A 22,502-nucleotide genomic window follows, 5' to 3' on the forward strand; every position below is an offset into this window, starting at 1 on the left:
AATAACGCAGGGTGGGAATGGGGGGCGGGGATCTTATAAAGTATTGAGTTCATGTTCGACTCTCCACCCCCACCCCCTTTTTTTTCTTTGGAATTTCATTCTTCTCCTTATGTCTAAATTTCTGGATTCTTTACCCACCCAGCTTTGTAACAATTCTTAACATCAATCAAACAGGTTCTATGCCAAATGTCAACACAGGAGGGGACCATAGAAATTACTGAATCTAACCACTCATTTTACAGTGAGATTAATGGGTTGAGAGGTTAAGTGACTTGGCCAAGGTCACACAGTGAGTTAGTGTCAAAGGTCACATACCTGGGACACTCCTTGTGTCCTCCCCTCCTAGTCATTCTACACATGCAGTTGCCTAATCCCTAAGGCGACTCGGCCTGGCTGTCAGGCACTGTGAGAAATGCCAAAGAAATATTAAGAGACATCCCTGCTTTGGGGCTGATTAAAGTCTCGTGTTAGTCCAGGTCCTCTGAGAAGCGGATGCCAAGACAGGATTAGACATGCCAGAGATTTACTGGGGGAACCGCCTGCGAGGGAAAATATGGAGGAAGCTGGAGGAGGCTGGGAGAGCTGTCAGACCACAGCACAGCTCTGACCCCTGGGAAGGAGAGGGAAGCAGAGTAGGAAGGAAGGAGGGACAGAGGGAGAGGAGGGTAGAGAGATGGGGAGGAGGGAAGAAAGGTCTTAGACTGCAGAGTATTCTTAAGAAAGTTTCAGCAACCCCAACAGAGAGTCCTTACCTCAGTATCCCTGTTGCTCAGCCATTGTCTGGGAGCAGCAATGGGAAGCATGGCCTTGTGCAAACATAGGATGACCTCAGAGCACAGCAGCCACGTCCACCCCTCGATTACGCTCCCTGCAGCAGGAGATCAAGAGGCACCTTTTCAGGGCCACCACAGTCTTACTAGGTAGCAAAGACTTGATCAAATGAAAATGTATTTCGAGACTTCCCTGGTGGCGCAGTGGTTAAGAATCCGCCTGCCAATGCAGGGGACACAGGTTCAATCCCTGGTCGGGGAAGATCCCACATGCCACGGAGCAACTAAGCCCATGCACCACAGCTACTGAGCCTGTGCTGTAGAGCCTGCGAGCCACAACTACTGAAGCCCTTGAGCCTAGATCCCGTGCTCCACAACAAGAGAAGCCACCGCAATGAGACACCCACGCACCGCAACAAAGAGTAGGCCCCGCTCGCCACAACTAGAGAAAGCCCACGCAAGCAACAAAGTCACAATGCAGCCAAATAAATAAATAAATAAATTTATAAAAAAAGAAAATGCATTTCCTGAAACTTTTCAAAGGTCCTGTCCTGTCCTCTGGACTCCGCACCTCTCCCACAGCACCTCCTCCCTAACCTGATCCGTCTCCCCTGCTTCCCCTGCATAGACGACTCTGCATGGGATGTTTCACGTGCAGGCAGGCCTTCTCTTGAGCTTGTCACTGAACATCCCATCCTCAAGGCCCTGCTTCCTCCCCATACCAGACTCATCATCATCTCCTGAAAAACCCTCCTTACTTCCCTTTCTGGGAAAGATCCCATCACCGAGACTCAAAATTTTCCTCCTTGACTTGACCCTGCCCACTCCTTTCTCATCCAGACCTCTGATGTTTGATACCAGACCTCTGATGTTTGATTACTGTTCTGCAATCCCTGTCTCTCCCAACCACTTTCTCACTCCATTTTCTTGGCATCACCCCAGTTCAGTCCCTCCTGATCTAGCATCACAGCAACCTTAACTGCACATCTAGCCTTTGGCTTCTCCTACTTTTAGCCAATTGTTATTTGCCAAATCAGTAGACCACACCCTGTCCCCCAAAATGTGCCCTCTTTCAGATAACTTTTCAACACCTGAGGCCCAGCCACCTTTTCATCTTTAATCTTTGCAGGAGACCTTGTACTCCTGCCAAACTGACTAACTTGCTTTTCCATGATGCAACTCTTTATGTTCCTGCTGTTCTTTGCCTAGAAAGTCTCCCCTCTCACCCCCACCTGTAAGATCTCACTTGTTTTAAGCCACTAATATCCAAACACTTCCTTGAGCCTCCTTTTCGCTCATGTCTCCAGCAAGAATTTGCCCACATTTGTATCCTGAGAGCGCTGTTTCAACTCTTCTTATGGACTTACAATCGCCCATATAATATCCTGTAGACTCATTTCCTCTATTCACAGGAAGCTCCCTGAGGAAAGGGACCATGCTTTACATGCCACACCACACAACTACACGTCCAGACGTATCTGCACTACATATTCAACCTTCCCACCTGTTACCACAGGTGAACCACCCATGCTCTCATCTGAAGGCTCACCTTTCCACTTGTGTGATAGATGCTAGCCTTTCTTGCCTTTATAAGGGCTTAACTCAGCAGTTGTCATCTCTCTATATCATCAAATTTTCTCTCTACTGGATCATTCCCATCAGCACACAAACATATTATTTGACCTATCTTTTAAAAAACAAAAACAAAGCACTCTTCTGTTCTCCCAAATTTCCCTGCCTGCTATCTGCCTATTTCTTTCCTCGCATTAGCAGGGAAACTCCTCAGAGGAGTCATCTCTCTTGGGTATTTCCAATTCCTCTCTTCTCATTCTCAAAGACCCACCCATGGCCCTAACACTCAGTGAAATTGCGAGGTTACCAATGACTTCCTTGTGGATAAATCCAGTGCTCTGTCCTCAGTGCCTTGTCACACACTGGACACAGGCAATCACTCCCTCCTCCTTGACATGCTTTCTTCTCTTGGCTTCCAGGAGACCTTACTCTCTTGGTTTTCCTCCTTGCCCTCTGGCTGCCCTTCTTTTTTTTTTTTTTTTAATTAATTTATTTATTTTTGGCTGCGTTGGGTCTTCGTTGCTGCTCACGGGCTTTCTCTAGCTGTGGCGAGCGGGGGCTTCTCGTTGCAGAGCATGGGCTCTAGGCGTGTGGGCTTCAGTAGTTGTGGCATGTGGGCTCAGTAGTTGTGGCTCATGGGCTCTAGAGCACAGGCTCAGTAGTTGTGGAGCATGGGCTTAGTTGCTCCGTGGCATGTGGAATTTTCCCGGACCAGGGCTCAAACCCATGTGCCCTGCACTGGCAGGCAGATTCTTAAGCACTGCGCCACTTGGGAAGTCCCCTGACTGCCCTTCTTTGGTTCCTTTGCTGTTCCTCCTATTTTCTCTAAACTATTTTCCTTTTTTTTTTTTTTTTTTTTGTGGTACACTGGCCCCTCACTGTCGCGGCCTCTCCCGATGTGGAGCACAGGCTCCGGACGCGCAGGCCCAGCGGCCATGGCTCACAGGCCCAGCCGCTCCGCGGCATGTGGGATCTTCCCGGACCGGGGCAAGAACCCGCGTCCCCCACATCTGCAGGCAGACTCCCAACCACTGTGCCACCAGGGAAGCCCTCTCCAAACTCTTTATGTGGAGATCTGCAGGGCTTTAGTCACGGCCTTCAGTCTTCACCTCCTCTCCGTATGTACTCACCTCCTTGGAAACATCATCTACCTCCTAGGTTTAAATGCTATCGATTACCAATTCTCTGTTTTCTATCTCAGCTTAATGTTTCTAAAACCGAACTAATATCCACTTCTTCCCCTTACTTACTCTACGCCCATCCCCAGAAAAACCCTATTCCACCTGCAGACGATCTCAGTTGAAAAGAACTCTGTCCTTCTGGTGCTCAGGCTAAAAGCCCAGGGGTCATTCTTGACTCCTTTCGTTCTTTCACACCTTGCATTCAATCCATCCTATTGGTTCTACATTCAAAATATATCCAGAGCCTGCTCACCTCTGCCCACCTCTGCTGCTACTACCCAGCTCCATGCCACCCTCACCTCTCACCTGGATTTCTACAGTAGCCTCCTATCAGGCCTCCCTGTTGTATCCATGTCTCAATAGAGCAGCCAGAGTGAACGTTTTAAAGTATAAGTCATATCATGTTATTCCTTTGCTCAAAAATCCCTGCAATGGCTTCTCTTTCTACTCAGTGAAAAAGCCTAAGTCCTTACAAGGCCTATGTGATCTGGATTCTTACTTCCTCCTAACTTCCTCTCTCCATTCTCTTCCCCACCCCCTCTCTGACCACACCGGCCCCCTCATTCCTCAGACAAGTCAGGCATTCGCTTCTTCTCTGTACCTGACATCCACTCGGCTAACTCCCCTGCTGCCTTCAAGTCTGGTTTGGCTCAGCCATCACCTACTCAGGCCTACACTAGCCATCCTATTTCATACTTCATCCTGTCTGCTCACCTCACACCTGCACTCCTGATTCTTATTACCTTACTGTAATTTCCATTTTTTCCATAGTACTTATCACCTTCCAACTTACTATATAAATTAACAGTTTATTATATGTATTGTTTATTGTCTGTCTCTCACTATTGTATCCCAAGCACCTATAACTATGCCTGACACCCTGTAGTTGCCCAATTAATGTTTATTGAATGAACATAAGAATCTTTGCTTCCTTCACAGGGGCATAGCACAGTATATTTTACGTGGTAGATGCTTAGACAATGTTTGCCGAAATTTTAAATGAATGGAAAAAAAGATAAAGTGATAAATTATATGTCTTTATGCTCTAGGAAGCTTTGGTTTTATGTGTCCCTTTCCTATTTCCCCCTTGATCCCAGATGAAAGCATGTTGGCATCAGTAATATTCTGAATACATCTGTATCTCTAATCATTTTTGTGAGTAAGTCTGATGTAAATTATGAGAAAATTACTGAGTAGTACTTGAGTTGTAAGTGATATCTATATAAAGTCCCATGAGGGAAGTTTTATATCTGTGCTCTTTTGTTAAAGGTCAAAATTCTAGTTCTCTACAATTGTGTACTTTCTTGCCTTCCTCAACTCACCATGCTGCCCCCCAAAAGTAAAAGTTAGTGTTCCCTTTTTCTTTTCTTTAAACATTAGATATTTATTTTCTTACAATTCTAGAAATCAGAAGTCTGAAATCAAGGTGTCAGCAGGATTGGTTCCTTCTTGGGAGGCACAGGGTGCTTAAAATTTTGAAGAAAAAAAAATCCAAAAGATAAAACCTTAAAGGGCTTCAAGTTCCCATCTGTCTGTGTCCTTTGAAATCCTAAAGGCAAATAAGTGTTACCAGCTGCTAACCATTCCTTTGAGGCAAAGGCTTTCTCATAAAAATCTAACCAAACTACTCAGGGCAAGCACAGAGCCTTCTGCCCACAAGTTCACACACATTACACACGCTAGATGACAGATCCACGGAAGGCTCTCTGCCTTAAACTAGGAATCCTGCACCAAGTACCACGGAAGAAAAGAAACACTATAAAGTGCATTGTGCCTCTAGGACTAATCAAAAGATGATGATCTTGGAGGCCTTGTAAAATCTTGGACAAAGAATTATTGAAAACAGTTCATTAAAACACTTCTGTCCCCAGCATGTGAGTGTTCTCTATTTATTTTGTCATGTTTATATGAGTATATACCTTTGGGTAAGTAGAATGCTCTTTTTAGCTTCCAAGAAAATGTATGGTAAGTTCCATTCCATGGATTTCATATTTTCTGTAGTTATGGGTCATCAGTAGAGGTTCCCTCCTTTGGTGAGGAAATATAATCTGTCATTCCTACTATGCCTGGCTTGTTCACCTTCACATCCGTGCTCTCTGTTTACGATGTTGCAGCCCGCCTCTCAGGGCCCAGCTTCTCCCTTTCTCAGTGTTCCAGAGGCTTTTCTCTTACCAGGGACTAAGCTCTTCAGCCTTTGTTGTTTTCTGTAACTGGTCACACTTACCATGACCTTTATTTTCAGCCTAACCTGGGTACCAGCTCCCATCTTCCATACTCATCCTCTTAAAGGTCCTTAGGGCGAGGCCAAATTTGCATAGCATAAAAGAATCAGTTGACTCAGGGAACTGTAAAGTAATACTTTTGTATTTCTAGCACTGAACATAGCACCTGACGTATAGGAGGCACTTAATAAAATTTAGGCCTTCATATTTTTAGATGCGTACCTTCATTATTTTGGAGGTAGATAGAATATTAATTATAAATAGCTACCTTGGACATTTACATTTGCATCATATGTGCTGTTAGTAAAATCTGTATCAAGCCCACTTGGAGAAGTTCTAGGGGGCTTCCCTGGTGGCGCAGTGGTTAAGAATCCGCCTGCCAATGCAGGGGACACGGGTTTGAGCCATGGTCTGGGAAGATCCCACAAGCCACGGAGCAACTAAGCCCGTGTGCCACAACTACTGAGCCTGTGCTCTAGAGCCCGTGAACCACAACTACTGAGCCCACATGCCACAACTACTGAAGCCCACACTCCTAGAGCCCGTGCTCCGCAACAAGAGAAGCCACCGCAATGAGAAGGCTGCGCACCACAACGAAGAGTAGCCCCCGCTCGCCGCAACTAGAGAAAAGCCCTCACGCAATAATGAAGACCCAATGCAGACAAAAATAAATAAATACAAATTAAAAAAAAAAAAAGGAGAAGTTCTAGGGCCTTGGTATTTCACCATGAATGTAGAAGCACAATGGTAGCCTGTGATTGGGCAGCCTCATTCGGCAAAATCCATGAAAACGCCCATCTCTCATGGCCACAAGGCTACTTATTGCTAAGGTGAAAACCACCTTTCTTCTAGATCAGTGAACTATTCCATATTTTTGTCCATAACAAATGGTTCACCATTTCTTAACCAAGTATAATATGCCACAGTACTGTGCTAGATCCTAGTGGTAAAAAGACAACACCGGAGCTGGACACCAAGGAGCTGGGCTTATGTCTTTCACATGGGCAATTGTGAACATGCGCCTAAACACGCTCAGTGGCTCCAATTTTAAATTGTGTTTCATGGATTTGCTTTGAGACCATGTGAATTTGATGCTTACCACAACCCCTAGGCAAAGCATCTTTCCTAGTATTGCTGGGAAATATTTGTGAAATCAACTTTTATATATTGAGAATACAAAGGCTAGTTATAAAATTTTTTCAAGGCAGGAATGTGGTAGCCCTTACAAAGACATTAAAAATAAGTTATGTAGTCATTTTAATAATTTTGTATAGACCAGGATTTTCCAATACTGATTTTTAAAAATAATTTCTTGGGTTTCTATCTGATATAAAGAAACTTTCAGTTCACATCAATATTTTTTGGTACTACTTCTTATATTTTAAAACTCCTGTCCGTGTTTATTACTATTTCAGTTTGTTTTTCTCTTTTCTTACATCTTGCTGTTCTCTACAGGGTAATGTTTATATGTACTACAAATTGTATGGCTTCTATCAGAACCTCTATCGATATATTCTATCCAGAAGTAATAGCCAACTGGTGGGTACAGATGTAAAGGTAAGGCTTTATTTAACTTGGTATAATACTCTTTTTTTTTTTTTTAAGCCAGATGGATCTTTCAGTCTAAAAGACAGTATGGAAAATAAACTCAAAAGCTAAGTTTTTACAAGACAGAAATGCTCATTTCATTCTTGCATGAACTGAAGGGACTGAGTATTCAGGATAACTGCTACTTTCCCTCTTCAGAGCAGGAATGTGAATCTTGTCCAATTAGATGTTTAGCCTTTCATGCACCAACCATTTTTTTATTTGACAGCATTTTATATTAAAACCAGATACATATTGGACTGCCCAGGTCTTGGTAATAATGAATGTGTCAGAAGGGCAAATCTTCAAGTACCTTTCAACCACAATTCAGGATTTATGTTTCTCTTAATAAAGTTGATGGCATACTGGAGCTTCTTCAAACAGTAGAGTTTTTTGCTTCTTTGAATGACTGACACATCGATTAGATTTCAATATTATTTTCTCATACTTAATTTCTGTAGTTATCTTTAAAGTTGCCTATTTTAGTTGATGGATGTACCAACCATTTTGATAGTAACCTTGAGTGATTGGCTTCAGCCTAGCTCACTCTATATCCACCATTGTCCTTTTTATAACTGGGGGCTTCAATCAGCCTAGTTTAAGGAAACTGGGCTCTACTTGATTGAATAAAAGCCTTTGGTTTAATGAATATTCTTTCAGACCTAAGATTACAAAATTTAACTCTTGGTAAATGATATTCAGCATGCTGGCAAGAAAAGATAGAAGGAAACCTTTTCTATACTGGCATTATATAAAAGGGATAACCAAATGGTTTTTAGCAGCCACTCTTTTTAAAATGTATTCTTGTAGTTAGGTGGATGGATTTCCCTGTGATAAGTCATCCAACTGTAGAATCACAATTTATATACTTTTTAGAATATAAGTTACACTCCAATAAGAAAAAGCTTTTAAAAATATATTCCATTGTGGGCTTAGTGTGGTATTTAGCACAGCAAGCAAAGTAAAATTTCTTCCTGCAGACATATTTGGTATGCTATGTACTGTTAATGAGGAAAGAAACTACACACACGTGCACGTACACACATACATATCTCCAAAACACAAAAATTGTCTAGTCTAGGTCAGCCAGCAGCCTGGGAACAGCAGGTAGCAGCCCATAATCTCAATCTGTGCCAGTGGATCAGCATGGGTTGATTTACACTGCCAGTATTTTCACTTCCAGCATTTTAAGAGATTTTACCAAAAACACTTCTTCCTGTATCATTTCTCATCCAGGATGTTAGAAACTGTGCTCCATTCAAAACCTCCCACAATGGGATCCCCATCGCTCCTTGTGGTGCTATTGCCAATAGCATGTTCAATGGTAGGTGTCTTTTCCTATCTCCATCATCTTCCGTTTCATGAGTGTGTAACAATCTAAATATCCAGAAGATTACTCCTGTAGCTGAGTGGCAGTTTATTTTTTTTAACATCTTTATTGGAGTATAATTGCTTTATAGTGTTGTGTTAGTTTCTCCTGTAAAACAAAGTGAATCAGCTATATGCATACATATATCCCCATATCCCCTCTGTCTTGCATCTCCCTCCCACCCTCCGTATCCCACCCCTCTACGTGGCCGCAAAGCACCGAGCTGAACTCCCTGCGACAGGCAGCTGCTTCCCATTAGCTATCTATTTTACATTTGGTAGTATATATATGTCAATGCTACTCTCTCACTTCGTCCCAGCTTACCCTTCCCCCTCCCCATATCCTCAAGTCCATTATCTATGTCTGTGTCTTTATTCCTGTCCTGCCCCTAGGGTCATCAGAGCCTTTTTTTTTTTTAAGATTCCATATATATGTGTTAGCATACAGATTTGTTTTTCTCTTTCTGACTTACTTCACTCTGTATGACAGACTCTAGGTCCAACTCACTACAAATAACTCAATTTCGTTTCTATTTATGGCTGAGTAATATTCCATTGTATATATGTGCCACATCGTCTTTATCCATTCATCTGTTGATGGACACTTAGGTTGCTTCCATGTCCTGGCCATTGTAAATAGTGCTGCAGTGAACATTGTGGTACGTGACTCTTTTTAAATTATGGTTTTCTCAGGGTATATGCCCAGTAGTGGGATTGCTGGGTCACATGGTACTTCTATTTTTAGTTTTATAAGGAGTCTCCATACTGTTCTCCACAGTGGCTGTACTGATTTACATTCCCACCAACAGTGCAAGAGGGTCCCTTTTCTCCACACCCTCTCCAGCATTTATTGTTTGTAGATTTTTTGATGATGGCCATTCTGACCGGTGTGAGGTGTTACCTCATTGCAGTTTTGATTTGCATTTCTCTAATGATTAGTGATGTTGAGCATCCTTTCATGTGTTTGTTGGCAATCTGTATATCTTCTTTGGAGAAATGTCTGTTTAGGTCTTCTGCCCATTTTGGGATTGGGTTGTTTGGTTTTTTTGATATTAAGCTACATGAGCTGCTTATATATTTTGGAGATTAATCCTTTGTCAGTTGCTTCGTTTGCAAATACTTTCTGCCATTCTGAGGGTTGTCTTTTCATCTTATTTATGGTTTCCTTTGCTGTTCAAAAGCTTTTAAGTTTCATAGTTTGCATTTGTTTTTATTTCCATTTCTCTAGGAGGTGGGTCAAAAAGGATCTTGCTGTGATTTATGTCATAGAGTCTTTTGCCTATATTTTCCTCTAAGAGTTTAATAGTGCTTGTCCTTACATTTAGGTCTCTAATCCATTTTGAGTTTATTTTTGTGTATAGTGTTACAGAGTGTTCTAATTTCATTCTTTTACATGTAGCTGTCCAGTTTACCCAGCACCACTTATTGAAGAGACTGTCTTTTCTCCATTGTATATTCTTGCCTCCTTTGTCAAAGATAAGGTGACCATATGTGCATGGGTTTATCTCTGGGCTTTCTATCCTGTGCCATTGATCTATATTTCTGTTTTTGTGCCAGTACCATACTGTCTTGATTACTATAGCTTTGTAGTATAGCCTGAAGTCTGAGAGCCTGATTCCTCCAGATCCATTTTTCTTTCTCAAGATTGCTTTGGCTATTTGGGGTCCTTTATGTTTCCTTACAAATTTTGAAATTTTTTGTTCTAATTCTGTGGAAAATGCCATTGGTAGTTTGATAGGGATTGCATTGAATCTGTAGATTGCTTTGGGTAGTATAGTCATTTTCACACTGTTGATTCTTCCAATCCAAGAACATGGTATATCTCTCCATCTATTTATGTCATCTTTAATTTCTTTCATCAGTGTCTTAGAGTTTTCTGCATACAGGTCTTTTGTCTCCTTAGGTAGGTTTATTCCTAGGTATTTTATTCGTTTTGTTGCAATGGTAAATGGGAGTGTTTCCTTAATTTCCCTTACAGATTTTTCATCCTTAGTGTATAGGAATGCAAGAGGTTTCTGTGCATTAATTTTGTATCCTGCTACTCTACCAGATTCATTGATTAGCTCTAGTAGTTTTCTGGTAGCTTCTTTAGGATTCTCTATGTATAGTATCATGTCACCTGCAAACAGTGACAGTTTTACTTCTTCTTTTCCGATTTGGATTTCTTTTATTTCTTTTTCTTCTCTGATTGCTGTAGCTAAAACTTCCAAAACTATTGTTGAATAATAGTGGTGAGAGTGGGCAACCTTGTCTTGTTCCTGCTCTTAGTGGAAATGGTTTCAGTTTTTCACCGCTGAGAATGACGTTGGCTGTGGGTTTGTCATATATGGCCTTTATTATGTTGAGGTAGGTTCCCTCTATGCCCACTTTCTGGAGAGTTTTTATCATAAATTGGTGTTGAATTTTCTCAAAAGCTTTTTCTGCATCTATTGAGATGATCATAAGGTTTTCCTTCTTCAATTTGTTAATATGGTGTATCACATTGATTGATTTGCATATATTGAAGAATCCTTGCATTCCTGGGATAAACCCCACTTGATCATGGTGTATGATCCTTTTGATGTGCTGTTGGATTCTGTTTGCTAGTATTTTGCTGAGGATTTTTGCATCTATGTTCATCAGAGATATTGGCCTGCAGTTTTCTTTTTTTGTGACATCTTTGTCTGGTTTTGGTATCAGGGTGATGGTGGCCACATAGAATGAGTTTAGGTGTGTTCCTCCCTCTGCTGTATTTTGGAAGAGTTTGAGAAGGATAGGTGTTAGCTCTTCTCTAAATGTTTGATAGAATTTGCCTGTGAAGCCATCTGGTCCTGGGCTTTGGTTTGTTGGAAGATTTTTAATCACAGTTTCAATTTCAGTGGTTGTGATTGGTCTGTTTATATTTTCTATTTCTTCCTGGCTCAGTCTAAGAAGGTTGTGCTTTTCAAAGAATTTGTCCATTTCTTCCAGGTTATCCATTTTAATTGTCATATAGTTGCTTGTAGTAATGTCTCATGATCCTTTGTATTTCTGCATTGTTACTTCCCCTTTTTCATTTCTACTTCTGTTGATTTGAGTCTTCTCCCTTTTTTGCTTGATGAGTCTGGCTAATGAGTCTCCCTAGGCGGGAGGGGGGGTGACGTTCAAGTGTAGGGCGGGGCCTCTGCTTAGGACCTGTGGGAAAGGGTAGCTGCAGCACTTGAAAAGGAGGGCCTCTGTAGTGTGGCGTTCCGGAGTTTGGAGGTAGGGCCCTGGGTCAGAGTGTAGAGGCGAGGCTTTGGCTCTGCGCTGCAGGAGGGAGGCTCTGAGGGCAGAGGATTAGGCCCAGGAGCCCAGTAGGCTCCCAGGTGCCTAAGTGGACAGGGAATGCGCCGGCCGCATTCGCTTCCGTTCCTTCACGCTCCTCCCCCACCGTCTCCCCCAGGGTCTCCCGCATCGCTGCTGGACCCCTAATCGTGGGTGGGTCCCACTGGGTGTAGGATGAATGGCAGTTTTTAAAATACTGTTTGTATACATTATCCACTGATTTATGATATTTCATTTGCAAATAAGTTCTCCCTTACCAGAGATTTGAAGTAGTTAGGAAACGTGAGTCAAATGGAGTCTAAGAGTATTTTTCAATAATTGGGGCCTTAGCCAGAAAAAGAATAGTCTTCTGATTCCAGCATCTATGCCATGTAGGCATGTGGAGAGTCTTCAAACCCTGCTTTTTAAGCTGTGTCTGGTTGGGCACTTCCAAGTGTGGCAAAAAATGCTTACTTGAATCTAACACAGTTTTTAATTTCCCTACAGACACCATTATTCTTTCTTACAACCTTAATTCATCTATCCATATCAAAGTACCAATGATAAGGAGTGGAATTACATGGTGGACAGACAAGTATGTCAAGTTTCAGAATCCAAGTTTCCAAAATCTTTCTAGTGCATTTGCAGGTAAGATCCATACATTAGCTCAATATTCTCCTCTCTTTATAGAAACTTTGGTTTTGATGTGTGGGGGCATGTTTATGATTCCGCCTTGTTTACTTCTTTGCTGACTAGCTTTTGGTTATAATATTTCCTACCTGTGGGCACCTCCATCACATATCTTTCAGAAACATGAAATGATTGGTACCCCAGTTCCTTCTAGTTTACCATTAGGAAAAGGCAATGTTTTAAGAAACTTGTTCCTTCATCTATAATTATGTGATCATTAATTTACTGTTCAAACTAGTGCACTTTTGAGAGTGAAAGGGGTCCCTAGAATAACTAAAGTTATATATTAATTCGAAAGTTTTATTTATTGATCAGTAAATTGACATTACCATATTGATGGGCATATAAAAGAATTCTATTACAAACTATTTTAAAAATGCAATTATTTCAAAAATTAAAATAATATATCTGTGTACATTAAACCAACTTAAAAAAATACTTTAAATATTATCTAAATGCTAAAAGATAACATAAACAGAATAATTATTCTGGATACAGAGTCACACACTTTAATCAGTTTCGGTCTTCATTTTATGCGCCTGTATTTTTCTAATGAAAAATTTGGGGTTTTGTATTTTTAAAAATATTTTGTTAAAATATTTTTAATTTTTTCACAAAATTGTCTGCACTCTTTTTTTGAAGTGCATTTTGTGGTTAATCAGTTTCAGATTGTTGCACCTTTAATTGATTCTTCTCTTTTGAACATAACTTTTTTTTAACTGAGAAAATATCTAGGACTTCCCTGGTGGTGCAGTGGTTAAGAATCCACCTGCCAGTGCAAGGGACACAGGTTCTATCCCTGGTCCAGGAGGATCCCACGTGCCGTGGAGCAGCTAGGCCTGTGCGCCACAATTACTGAGCCTGCACTCTAGAGCCCGCGAGCCACAACTACTGAGCCCATGTGCTGCAACTGCTGAGGCCCACACGCCTGGAGCCCAAATATTTTTATAGGCAAGGTCTTTTTTTGACTTCACAATTTTTCTATCTATGATTTTTTTGAATGTTTTACTAAATTTAGATGCTATGAAATCTTAGATTTCCTGGATATCATTTAATTCTCATCAAGAAGAAAATTTTATCCAATTAAAATAGCTCCATCAAAATAGTTTTCACATAAATTGAGATATTTCAAAGCACAATTATAGAATTTAAAAATTAAATCTTGTACATATTTTGAACTCTCATTATATAATATGTTCAATTGTTCCCTTGCTTTTATAGGGGTAAATTTCAATATCTTCTTGTTTGCAAACTTGATTTTCAATAATTACAATTAACTATATCCTCAAAAACTAAGGTTTGTGGCATTCCATGTGTAGAATACTTTGTCTAAAACTTTACAACTATTTTGAATAAAATTCCACAAAAACTTAGAGGGCTTATTTACCAAGAAAAAGTTCAGGATCATTGTAGGACATATCATTTGATATAGAAAACAGTTCTTTGAAGGCTCAAACATTTCTAAAATTTTGGTTGATGATTTGTAGCAAAGACAGACCACATGTACTCTCATGCTAAAGCATTTCTTTAACATCTTTGTCATTGTAAAAATTTTGCAGTTCATTTCCTCTGTGAATATATGAAAATATTTAAATTTGCACAACTATAGCTCTTTTTTTGAATAACAAAATGTTGTAGCTTGTTTGGATACAGTTGTTAATTATATATGTTTCACAACCAATTTTAAGCCCATTTCTCCATAAATTTCTCAATTTACTAAGAAAATATCTTTACTCTGATGTTGTGCTCCACCAAATTTGCATTTATGTTATCACTATAAAACCAAAATATTTACACTTGATTGTTGAATTTTTTAACTGAATTTATAGTAATATTTATAATCATGTCAGTTTTATCTTCCAATACTGAATATTGAAAAGCTTTGCCTTGATTCCATGAAGAATCAAATAAAAAAAAATCAAACCGATGTATTCAGATGGATGAATACATCTGAAGACATTGATTTAAAACTGCTTTCATTTAACTGTTTACGAGATTCTTTTTGTGCTCATACAGCCAAAACATTAAAGTTTTCCTTTGACTATAAAAAAAAATTAGTAAAAAAGTGAAACTAGAAGGAAACTTATTTGATCTAAATGAAAAGTAATGCTCACATAATGGTATACAAGTGGACTTTCTGTAGCTCCTTGAGGCAAAGCACTGTCTTTGAATACACTCTTTTTTTCCCCACATCTTTATTGGAGTGTAATTGCTTTTAGAAATAAGTGCAAACTTTTGAAGTAGACTCTGATGTTCTTCAGCAATTTATGTCTTTTGATTTTTCCCATGGTCATTGACATCATGATGGTTCCCGTGGTGCGGGGTATATGTCAAGCAACATTGCAAGTATCACATTCATCAACTTTCTTTAAAAAAACTGTGCTTAATTTTTCATTAAACATGTATGTTCCTTGTTTTAGCTCTTCACAGCCAAAAGGATTTACTAGCAAATAAAAAACTGATACCAAACAATAAGGTAGTTATATTTTTACACCATATAATAAATAACACTGTTGCAAGAGAGTTCAAACTACTCTCAGCAAGACTGCTCAGCATCTATTTTTCACACTACATCTTGTGCCTGTAACATAATCTGTAATATCCCATATTTCCCACCAGCCCCACTGACTTGCAGCCTGGCAGCTCCACATGTCTCACAGACCAAAACATAGGCTGTGGCCTAACGGGCTGCACTGTCAAACTGTGGCAGGGGTCACAGGGATATGTTATGTTTTGCTGTGAAGGGCCACTGGTTATCTTTCATTAATTAAAGTAAGCACTCTGTTCACTGTACATGGGTATCTCACTACTAGCTAAGACCATGGCTGAAAGGATGAAATTATATGTACATTATTTGCTTGGGATAAGTGCTAAATCAGATGAGATAATGGACAACAGACATAAACTGGGACTGTCTTAGGCAAGCTGGCATGTCTGGTCACTGTATCTGTAATTAAATTCCCAGTTTTTGAAAGGAACTTGGCAATATGCTATTGTTTTGTCTTACCATAACCACAAGCATATAACACAAAGCATCCTTGGCTTTCTCTTATCTCCTACTCCTACTCTTTCTTACTTCTATTGTAAGAGTTACCATGTTTTATTATAACTATCTATTTGAATACTTGTCATCCCCACTTTATGTGAACACCTTGAGGAAAGGGATTAGATCTCATGCTATATCCCTGGTGCTTGATATAAGTGAGCAATCAAGAAATACTTATTGTTAAGTGAATGGATGAATACCAAGGACCCAGCTGAACTTGGAAAATGAGAGAAGTTGATGCTTCTTACACCATGCTTCTCATACTCTCTGGAGACATGGGATGGGGTAGGATTAGGGGTTGATACGGAAAGGCATGCTTGAACCTGCACTTTTCACTCCCTGGGTGACTTGGCTATCACTGGCCTATAGGACACATTGACTTGAGCATGAGCTCTGGCTGAAGTAGAGAGAGGGTGAGGTCCCCATGCAGGTACCAAAGGCAATTTTGATTTCGATCAATATTCTTCTAGCAATAGCGATCGAATTCTTGGGAAGGGCCAATGTCGCCACAGTTTTTGGAGAGAAAGTTTCTCCAGCAAAGGATTATTTCCAGAGGAAGCATAAGTATACCAACATACTTCAGATTAATCCAGCCAAATTTAGCACATGCTTTTATAAGCACTACAGCCCATGCTTAGAAAATAAGACTGGGTTTCTTTTAGGAGAACATAGTTAGTTGTCAGAGGTGAGAAAGAATGGTTTCCTGCAAATAGTAGAACCAGTTTTATGCAAGTAAAAAGTTCACTGGACAACTTCCTCTTGTTGATTATTTTAAAATTCAAAATGCTGTTTATTATCAGCTTCTGTCAGCTTTCATTGGAATCGCTCATCCCTTTATCAAGCATTGATTGAACACCTACCATGTGCCAGGCACTGGACTAAATGCCAGTGAAAAAACGATGAGGAAGACACTGAACTTAAGAGTCTGCTGTTGAGTGGGAGAGACAGTCATGCCCAGGGCGGTAAAGTGGGAAGTATGAGGATGAGAGTAAACTCAACAGACTTCACCCGGTGCTCCCAGCATTCCTACAGCACAGCACCCAGACCTACCAGGCTTCCAGGTTTGCAACACCTCTGTTCTCCACCTTCTCCCTTCCACAAGTTCTTCTTCCTTGCTTCCAACTTCGAGCTCTTAGGTACAGGTCTGCAGGGAGTATCCATGCAATACGATCTTCATGCACTTCTATAATCATTTCCTTAGAATATAGTCTTAGAAGGAGAATTTCTGGACCAAAATGGATGCAAAATATATTCAATCTTTTTTAAAAAATATTTATTTATTTATTTATTTTGGCTGCGCCAGATCTTAGTTGTGGCACGCAGGATCTTCATTGTGCCATGCGGGCTCTTCATTGCAGCATGCGGGACTCCTTAGTTGAGGCATGTGAACTCTTAGTTGTGACGTGCATGAGGGATCTAGTTCCCTGACCAGAGATCGAACCCGTGCCCCCTGCATTGGCAGCGTGGGGTCTTACCCACTGGACCACCAGGGAAGTCCTCAATCTTTTGCTGCATGTTCCTAGATTGCCAAAAATGTGGTTAATCCACACATCTGTCTGCTCTGTACAAGAGTTCCCATTTCCACTGCCTCATCAATGGTTGTCATTCTTTTTTTCTTTAAATATAAACCTATTTTTAGGTGAATGGTATCTTGTTTTAATTTGCTTTTTTTACCTTACTAATGATGTTAAAGAAAATAAACATTCCCCATGATGCTATCACCGAATACCACCACTACTATAATTTTGCTGTACCTATTTTTTCAATGCTTTATTATACATTTTATATATTTGAATACATAATATACATATGATATTCTGCTTTTTTTAACCCTATGACAGTATCATCAGCATTTCCCCCCACATTTCCTTAGAGTCCTTATAACCATTATTTTTTTTTAATTAATTAATTAATTTATTTATTTTTGGCTGTTTGGGTCTTCGTTGCTGCGCGTGGGCTTTCTCTAGCTGTGGTGAGCAGGGTCTACTCTTCATTGTGGAGCACGGGCTCTAGGCGCGCGGGCTTCAGTAGTTGCGGCACGCAGGCTCAGCTGTTGTGGCTCGTGGCTCTAGAGCGCAGGCTCAGTAGTTGTGGCACACAGGCTTAGTTGCTCCATGGCATGTGGGATCTTCCCAGACCAGGGCTTGAACCCGTGTTCCCTGAATTGGCAGGCGGATTCTTAACCACTGCGCCACCAGGGTAGCCCATAACCATTATTTTTAATGGTTGTGTACTCAGGTAGCTTACACACACATACTTTTTTTTTTTTTTCTTTTTTTTTTTTTTTTTTTATTTTATTTTTTTTTGGTACGCGGGCTTCTCACTGCTGTGGCCTCTCCCGTTGCGGAGCACAGGCTCCGGACGCGCAGGCTCAGCAGCCATGGCCCACGGGCCCAGCCGCTCCGCGGCATGTGGGATCTTCCCGGACCGGGGCACGAAGCCATGTCCCCTGCATCGGCAGGCGGACTCTCAACCACTGCGCCACCAGGGAAGCCCCACACACATACTTTTTAAAAAAATCTTGTAATTTTGATTCCTCTTTCCTCAAGAATACGGAAGTTGTTTCATTCTCTACATTTTAAGAAAAACTAAAGGTGGTAGATGATTTTACTCCACCACATCCATTGTTAACTTTCCACAGGAACCACAAAACCTCCGAACTGGCCTAAGCCTGCCTATGAACTAGATGAAGAGGATCCAGGAAACAATGGCTTCATCAATGACGACTTCATTGTGTGGATGAGGACAGCCGCATTTCCCACTTTCAAAAAACTGTACCGCCGACTCCATCGAATAGAGCATTTTACTGAAGGCTTGCCTGCTGGTAGTTATAGTTTCAACATAACCTACAGTATCCTTTTATTCCAGTTTTCTTTCTGGGGATGAAGGACAATCAGTGTCCATCTGGATACTAGTTGTTGAACTATTTCATTCTATACCTTTCTATTCACCAATCGAATCTATATATATGTAAAAGAAATACATATTTATCTTATAGGCAGTACTGTCACTCCATCACCATATAGTTTGTCTCCACTTTATATATAATTAAATGTGTGTTGTTGTTGTTTTTAAAGGAACAACAGTCAATAGCAGTATCAGGTAAGTAGGTATGGATAAGGAGGGAAGGGCTATTTCTGTCCCTGAAGAAAGATTAAGTAACACTGGGCCTAGAGATCTAAAACAATGAGGAGAAGCCTGCCGTATAGGATGGGATGACATGGAGGACCCTGGAAATAAAGAGAGAGGTTTACTAAGAAGTAAATTTGAAATATGGACTAAATACAATGAAAACTGAGAGAGATTGTAGAACCTTTTATTTTAGGCAAAAGTAGCATAGACCAAGGGAGCCCTGGAATCAAGGGCAGGTTACGTTCATCCAACCCACATGAGCCATGCTACAAGCTCTGCAGTGAGGGTGCTGTGTTCTTTCTCTATTAGGTACGAAGCCAGCTAGCAGGAGCCAGTGCTTTGGTTATGGACATACGGTCCACATTAGGAGACATACTTTAATATGAGATTCTGAAATGTTTTCACTTAATTTAAAAATACAAATGTAACTCTTGACTTAAGAACAAAAAGGACTTAACTTCAAAATGACACCAAACACTATCTTTTAAAAATTATATATTTAAATACAATTTATACTAACTCTGGTCTTCAGACTTAGTTTTGAAGTCCCTTTCTGATTCTCCCTGAGGCAGAATTCTCTCAGAGGCAGGTCTTTCCAGGACTTGTACACAGCTTTGAGACGTCAGCCTCATTAGGTATCAGCAACCCCGTAGCATCTCAGGGCTACCGGCTAGGAGTTTTTCACGGGGCCCCCCAGCCGGCTAGAGGATCTGTACACCAAACTGTCTACCTCCTTTGTTTCTTTACCCCTCAGGGAGCTTGACTGAGAGATTCTTGGGTCAGTGAATAACAACGTGTGTTTCAGTTCAACGCTCCGTCTTTTCTTCTTTTCTGTCCTAGAGCAAAGCGCAAATGTCTCCACTCTGACAGGGGAGTGGGGACGTTCCTTGGGCAGAGATACCCCCACTGATGTGACACCATCTCTACCTCTCAACTTATTGCCTCCTTTTGTTTACTGACCAGGAGTATGGTTTGCATTCAGCCATTCCTTTAGCATGGTCCCTAATTCTAGTCTATGAAAAGGAAAACCAGAAATTGCTGTCTTGTACAGCATTGTATGTACAGATCAAAGAGTAAGCAATAGAATATTACCTTCTGAATAGGATTTCAGAACCCCTCTCTCCCCCTCCTAGAAAATTTGAGATTGAAAATTGCTTGGCAATAGTCTGTCAAGTTGGACCTTCTGTTCCCATCAACTTTTTCTGTGATTGCCCTTACGAGTAAAGCAGTTATGGTAGCAATCAAGACACAGGAAAAAAGCCCATCGTGTACTGCTGCCCTCATAATGCATTTCAGTGAGTTTAGGGTTGAGGAGAAGACAGAGTCCATGCTCCGAACAAAGGAGACACTATCTCTCTGCTTGAAACATGCCTTCCTTGGGCATCTTCGTTCACAGTCGTATTTTAATGCTGATAACTCTCAAATCTAAATCTTTAGCAAAAAGCCTCAGTCCAGAGCTTGAGTCCTATGCTTGCACCACCTGTGTTGAACCCTTCCATCCAGCCTCACTGCCTGGCTGATATGCAAGGAGAACTAAGCCTGAGCTGCAGAAAATGCTACCACTTCTAAGGGAGAAAAGACCCGCTGTGTGAGGAAAAGACCCTCTTAATGGAACAGTCAGGCAGCCGAGTTGAGATGGCGCCCAAGGACCTGGTGACAGTGAGGAATTTTGATGGAAAAGAAAGAGAACTAGCTTTCCTAACAAGTTTGTGCCTTTAAATAGTATGTTGCCAAGTGATTTGAGGCCTTTTAAGAGCTTTGCTGGGAAATGCTGTTGCTATGAGAAGCCTTTATTTGTTTATTAGTTTGGTTTACAAAAGGCACCAGATGTTTAAAAACCTCAGGCCACATGCATGATCAAAATGACATCATTCAAATGCTAACGATAGCAGAGCCAGTTTAAACACTTTCTCCCCAGCAGTGAGGGATGCTGGCCTTTTCAAATCTCAAATGAATGCACCACCTTTAGTTTTCCCACCAAAAACATTTTGCCATCTATCTCACTACTTTTTTTGCTCTTCACTCCTCTTGAAGAATTTTCCAAGAGGTAGGAATCCATACCTTAGCCTATGAAGGACTTTAGCCTACCCTGGGTATTCTGATCCTTAAACGCAAATTTAGGTTTGCTGCAAAACCTATCTGTAGTCTTTTCATTTCCTTGGGTTTAGAAATTAACTATATTTGTTCACTAGTGAGTTGTCTATAAGTCATTCAGATCTATCTGTGTCAGAATTTCTTTCATGGATTACAACTATTTAGAGGGAAGACTTGTTTTTACTTAATTTCATTCCAACAAAATACAACATACTGCTTGGTAAAGATTAGACTATATGAAATTGAATAGTCAACCATTTTTTACCAACAAAACCAGCAGTATTATACGGTTCAGGACTTCCCTGGCAGTCCAGTGGTTAGGCCTCTGTGCTTTCACCGCACGTTCGATCCCTGGTCAGAGAACTAAGATCCCATGTGATAAAAAGCACAACCAAAAAAAAATATATATATATATATGTGTGTGTGTGTGTGTGTGTGTGTATATGTGTGTGTGTATATATATGTGTGTGTGTGTATATGTGTGTGTATATGTGTGTGTGTATGTGTGTGTATATATATGTGTGTTTGTGTATATATGTGTGTGTGTGTATATATGTGTGTGTGTGTATATATATGTGTGTGTGTGTGTGTATATATATATATATATATATATATATATATATATATAGTTCAACCTAATGTATTTAGGATATGTAGTGGTAGAGCTGAGAAGTGCTGAGACAGATCCTTAACAGGTTTTCTTTTCTTAGACTTTCCTGTAAACAGGTTCCAAGGAGAAAAAGCAGTTGTTCTTTCCACCCTGACATGGAGTGGAGGCAGTAGCCTTTTCTTAGGTCTCGCCTACATGGTGACAGGAGCTGTGACCTGGTTAGCCTTCTTTTCCATGTTGGCAGTTCACTTGAGGCTGAGAGAAAGGAAAATGTTCTTCCTCCAGCAGTAAAGTCAGACTTTAAAAAGAAGAGCAGAAAACACAGAAATGGACGGTGAAGTAATGGAGCCAAAGATCTCTAAATGACTGGGATGTTTCATCAAGGGGAACTGGACTGACTGACCAAGTTCAATCCCAGATAGATAAATAATGAGAGCTTCAGAGTGAAGAAAAAGAAGAAGAGGAGGAGGAGAAGGCATAATTAGGTATAGTAAAATGTCCTTGGAATGGGGAAGATAAATCATCCTTGAGCTCTAAACCAAGTCTCAGGAATTTATTTGAAGCCCTTGTGCCTGAAAGTGGGTGAATGCCTAGGAGGGTGGCATCACCAGACAAGAGTAAGTAAACCTGGGGCCCCAAGATTAGGCAAATCCTTTTAACCATCAATCAGGCTCAGACCATGAGTCCTCATTGGCTGGTTGAAATTACAGACTCACCAACAACAATTTTTGAACACTGAATTGAGCAATCAGGATGATTTTTGAAAATTGATTTATTCAATTATATATGAGTCAAAATGAAGTTTTCTCTACTAAGAATAAGCCGGGCAAAGGTTATGGCAGTGCCGTGAGCACCCAAAATACATCAATACACCAAAAAGAAAGTCCAGGAATTTCCCTAAATTTACCCGTGTAGCCAAGAGGGAAGCACTGAAAATAACTGATTCCCTTGAAAACTGTACTCAGC

The 22,502-nt window shown here is 40.6% G+C and overlaps 1 protein-coding gene across 3 annotated transcripts in view; it reads left to right on the forward strand.

The window, feature by feature from the left end:
• LOC114890912 (cell cycle control protein 50C-like) overlaps window positions 1-22,158 on the forward strand; it is a 28,125-nt gene extending 5,967 nt beyond the window's left edge. For 2 of the 3 annotated variants that reach the window (XM_029214851.1, XM_029214849.1), the window contains 5 exons: window positions 7,201-7,302; window positions 8,569-8,656; window positions 12,472-12,612; window positions 18,342-18,551; window positions 21,637-22,158. In XM_029214851.1, the coding sequence (XP_029070684.1) occupies window positions 7,201-7,302; window positions 8,569-8,656; window positions 12,472-12,612; window positions 18,342-18,551; window positions 21,637-21,827 (732 nt within the window). In that variant the 3' untranslated portion in view covers window positions 21,828-22,158. The remainder of the gene's footprint in view (window positions 1-7,200; window positions 7,303-8,568; window positions 8,657-12,471; window positions 12,613-18,341; window positions 18,552-21,636) is intronic. The other variant, XM_029214850.1, reaches the window with a different exon arrangement.
• The last annotated feature ends 344 nt before the right edge of the window (window positions 22,159-22,502 follow it).

Source organism: Monodon monoceros, unplaced genomic scaffold, assembly GCF_005190385.1.
Source record: "Monodon monoceros isolate NGI ecotype Baffin Bay Population unplaced genomic scaffold, NGI_Narwhal_1 Super_Scaffold_11, whole genome shotgun sequence".
NCBI classification, from domain to species: Eukaryota; Metazoa; Chordata; class Mammalia; order Artiodactyla; family Monodontidae; genus Monodon; species Monodon monoceros.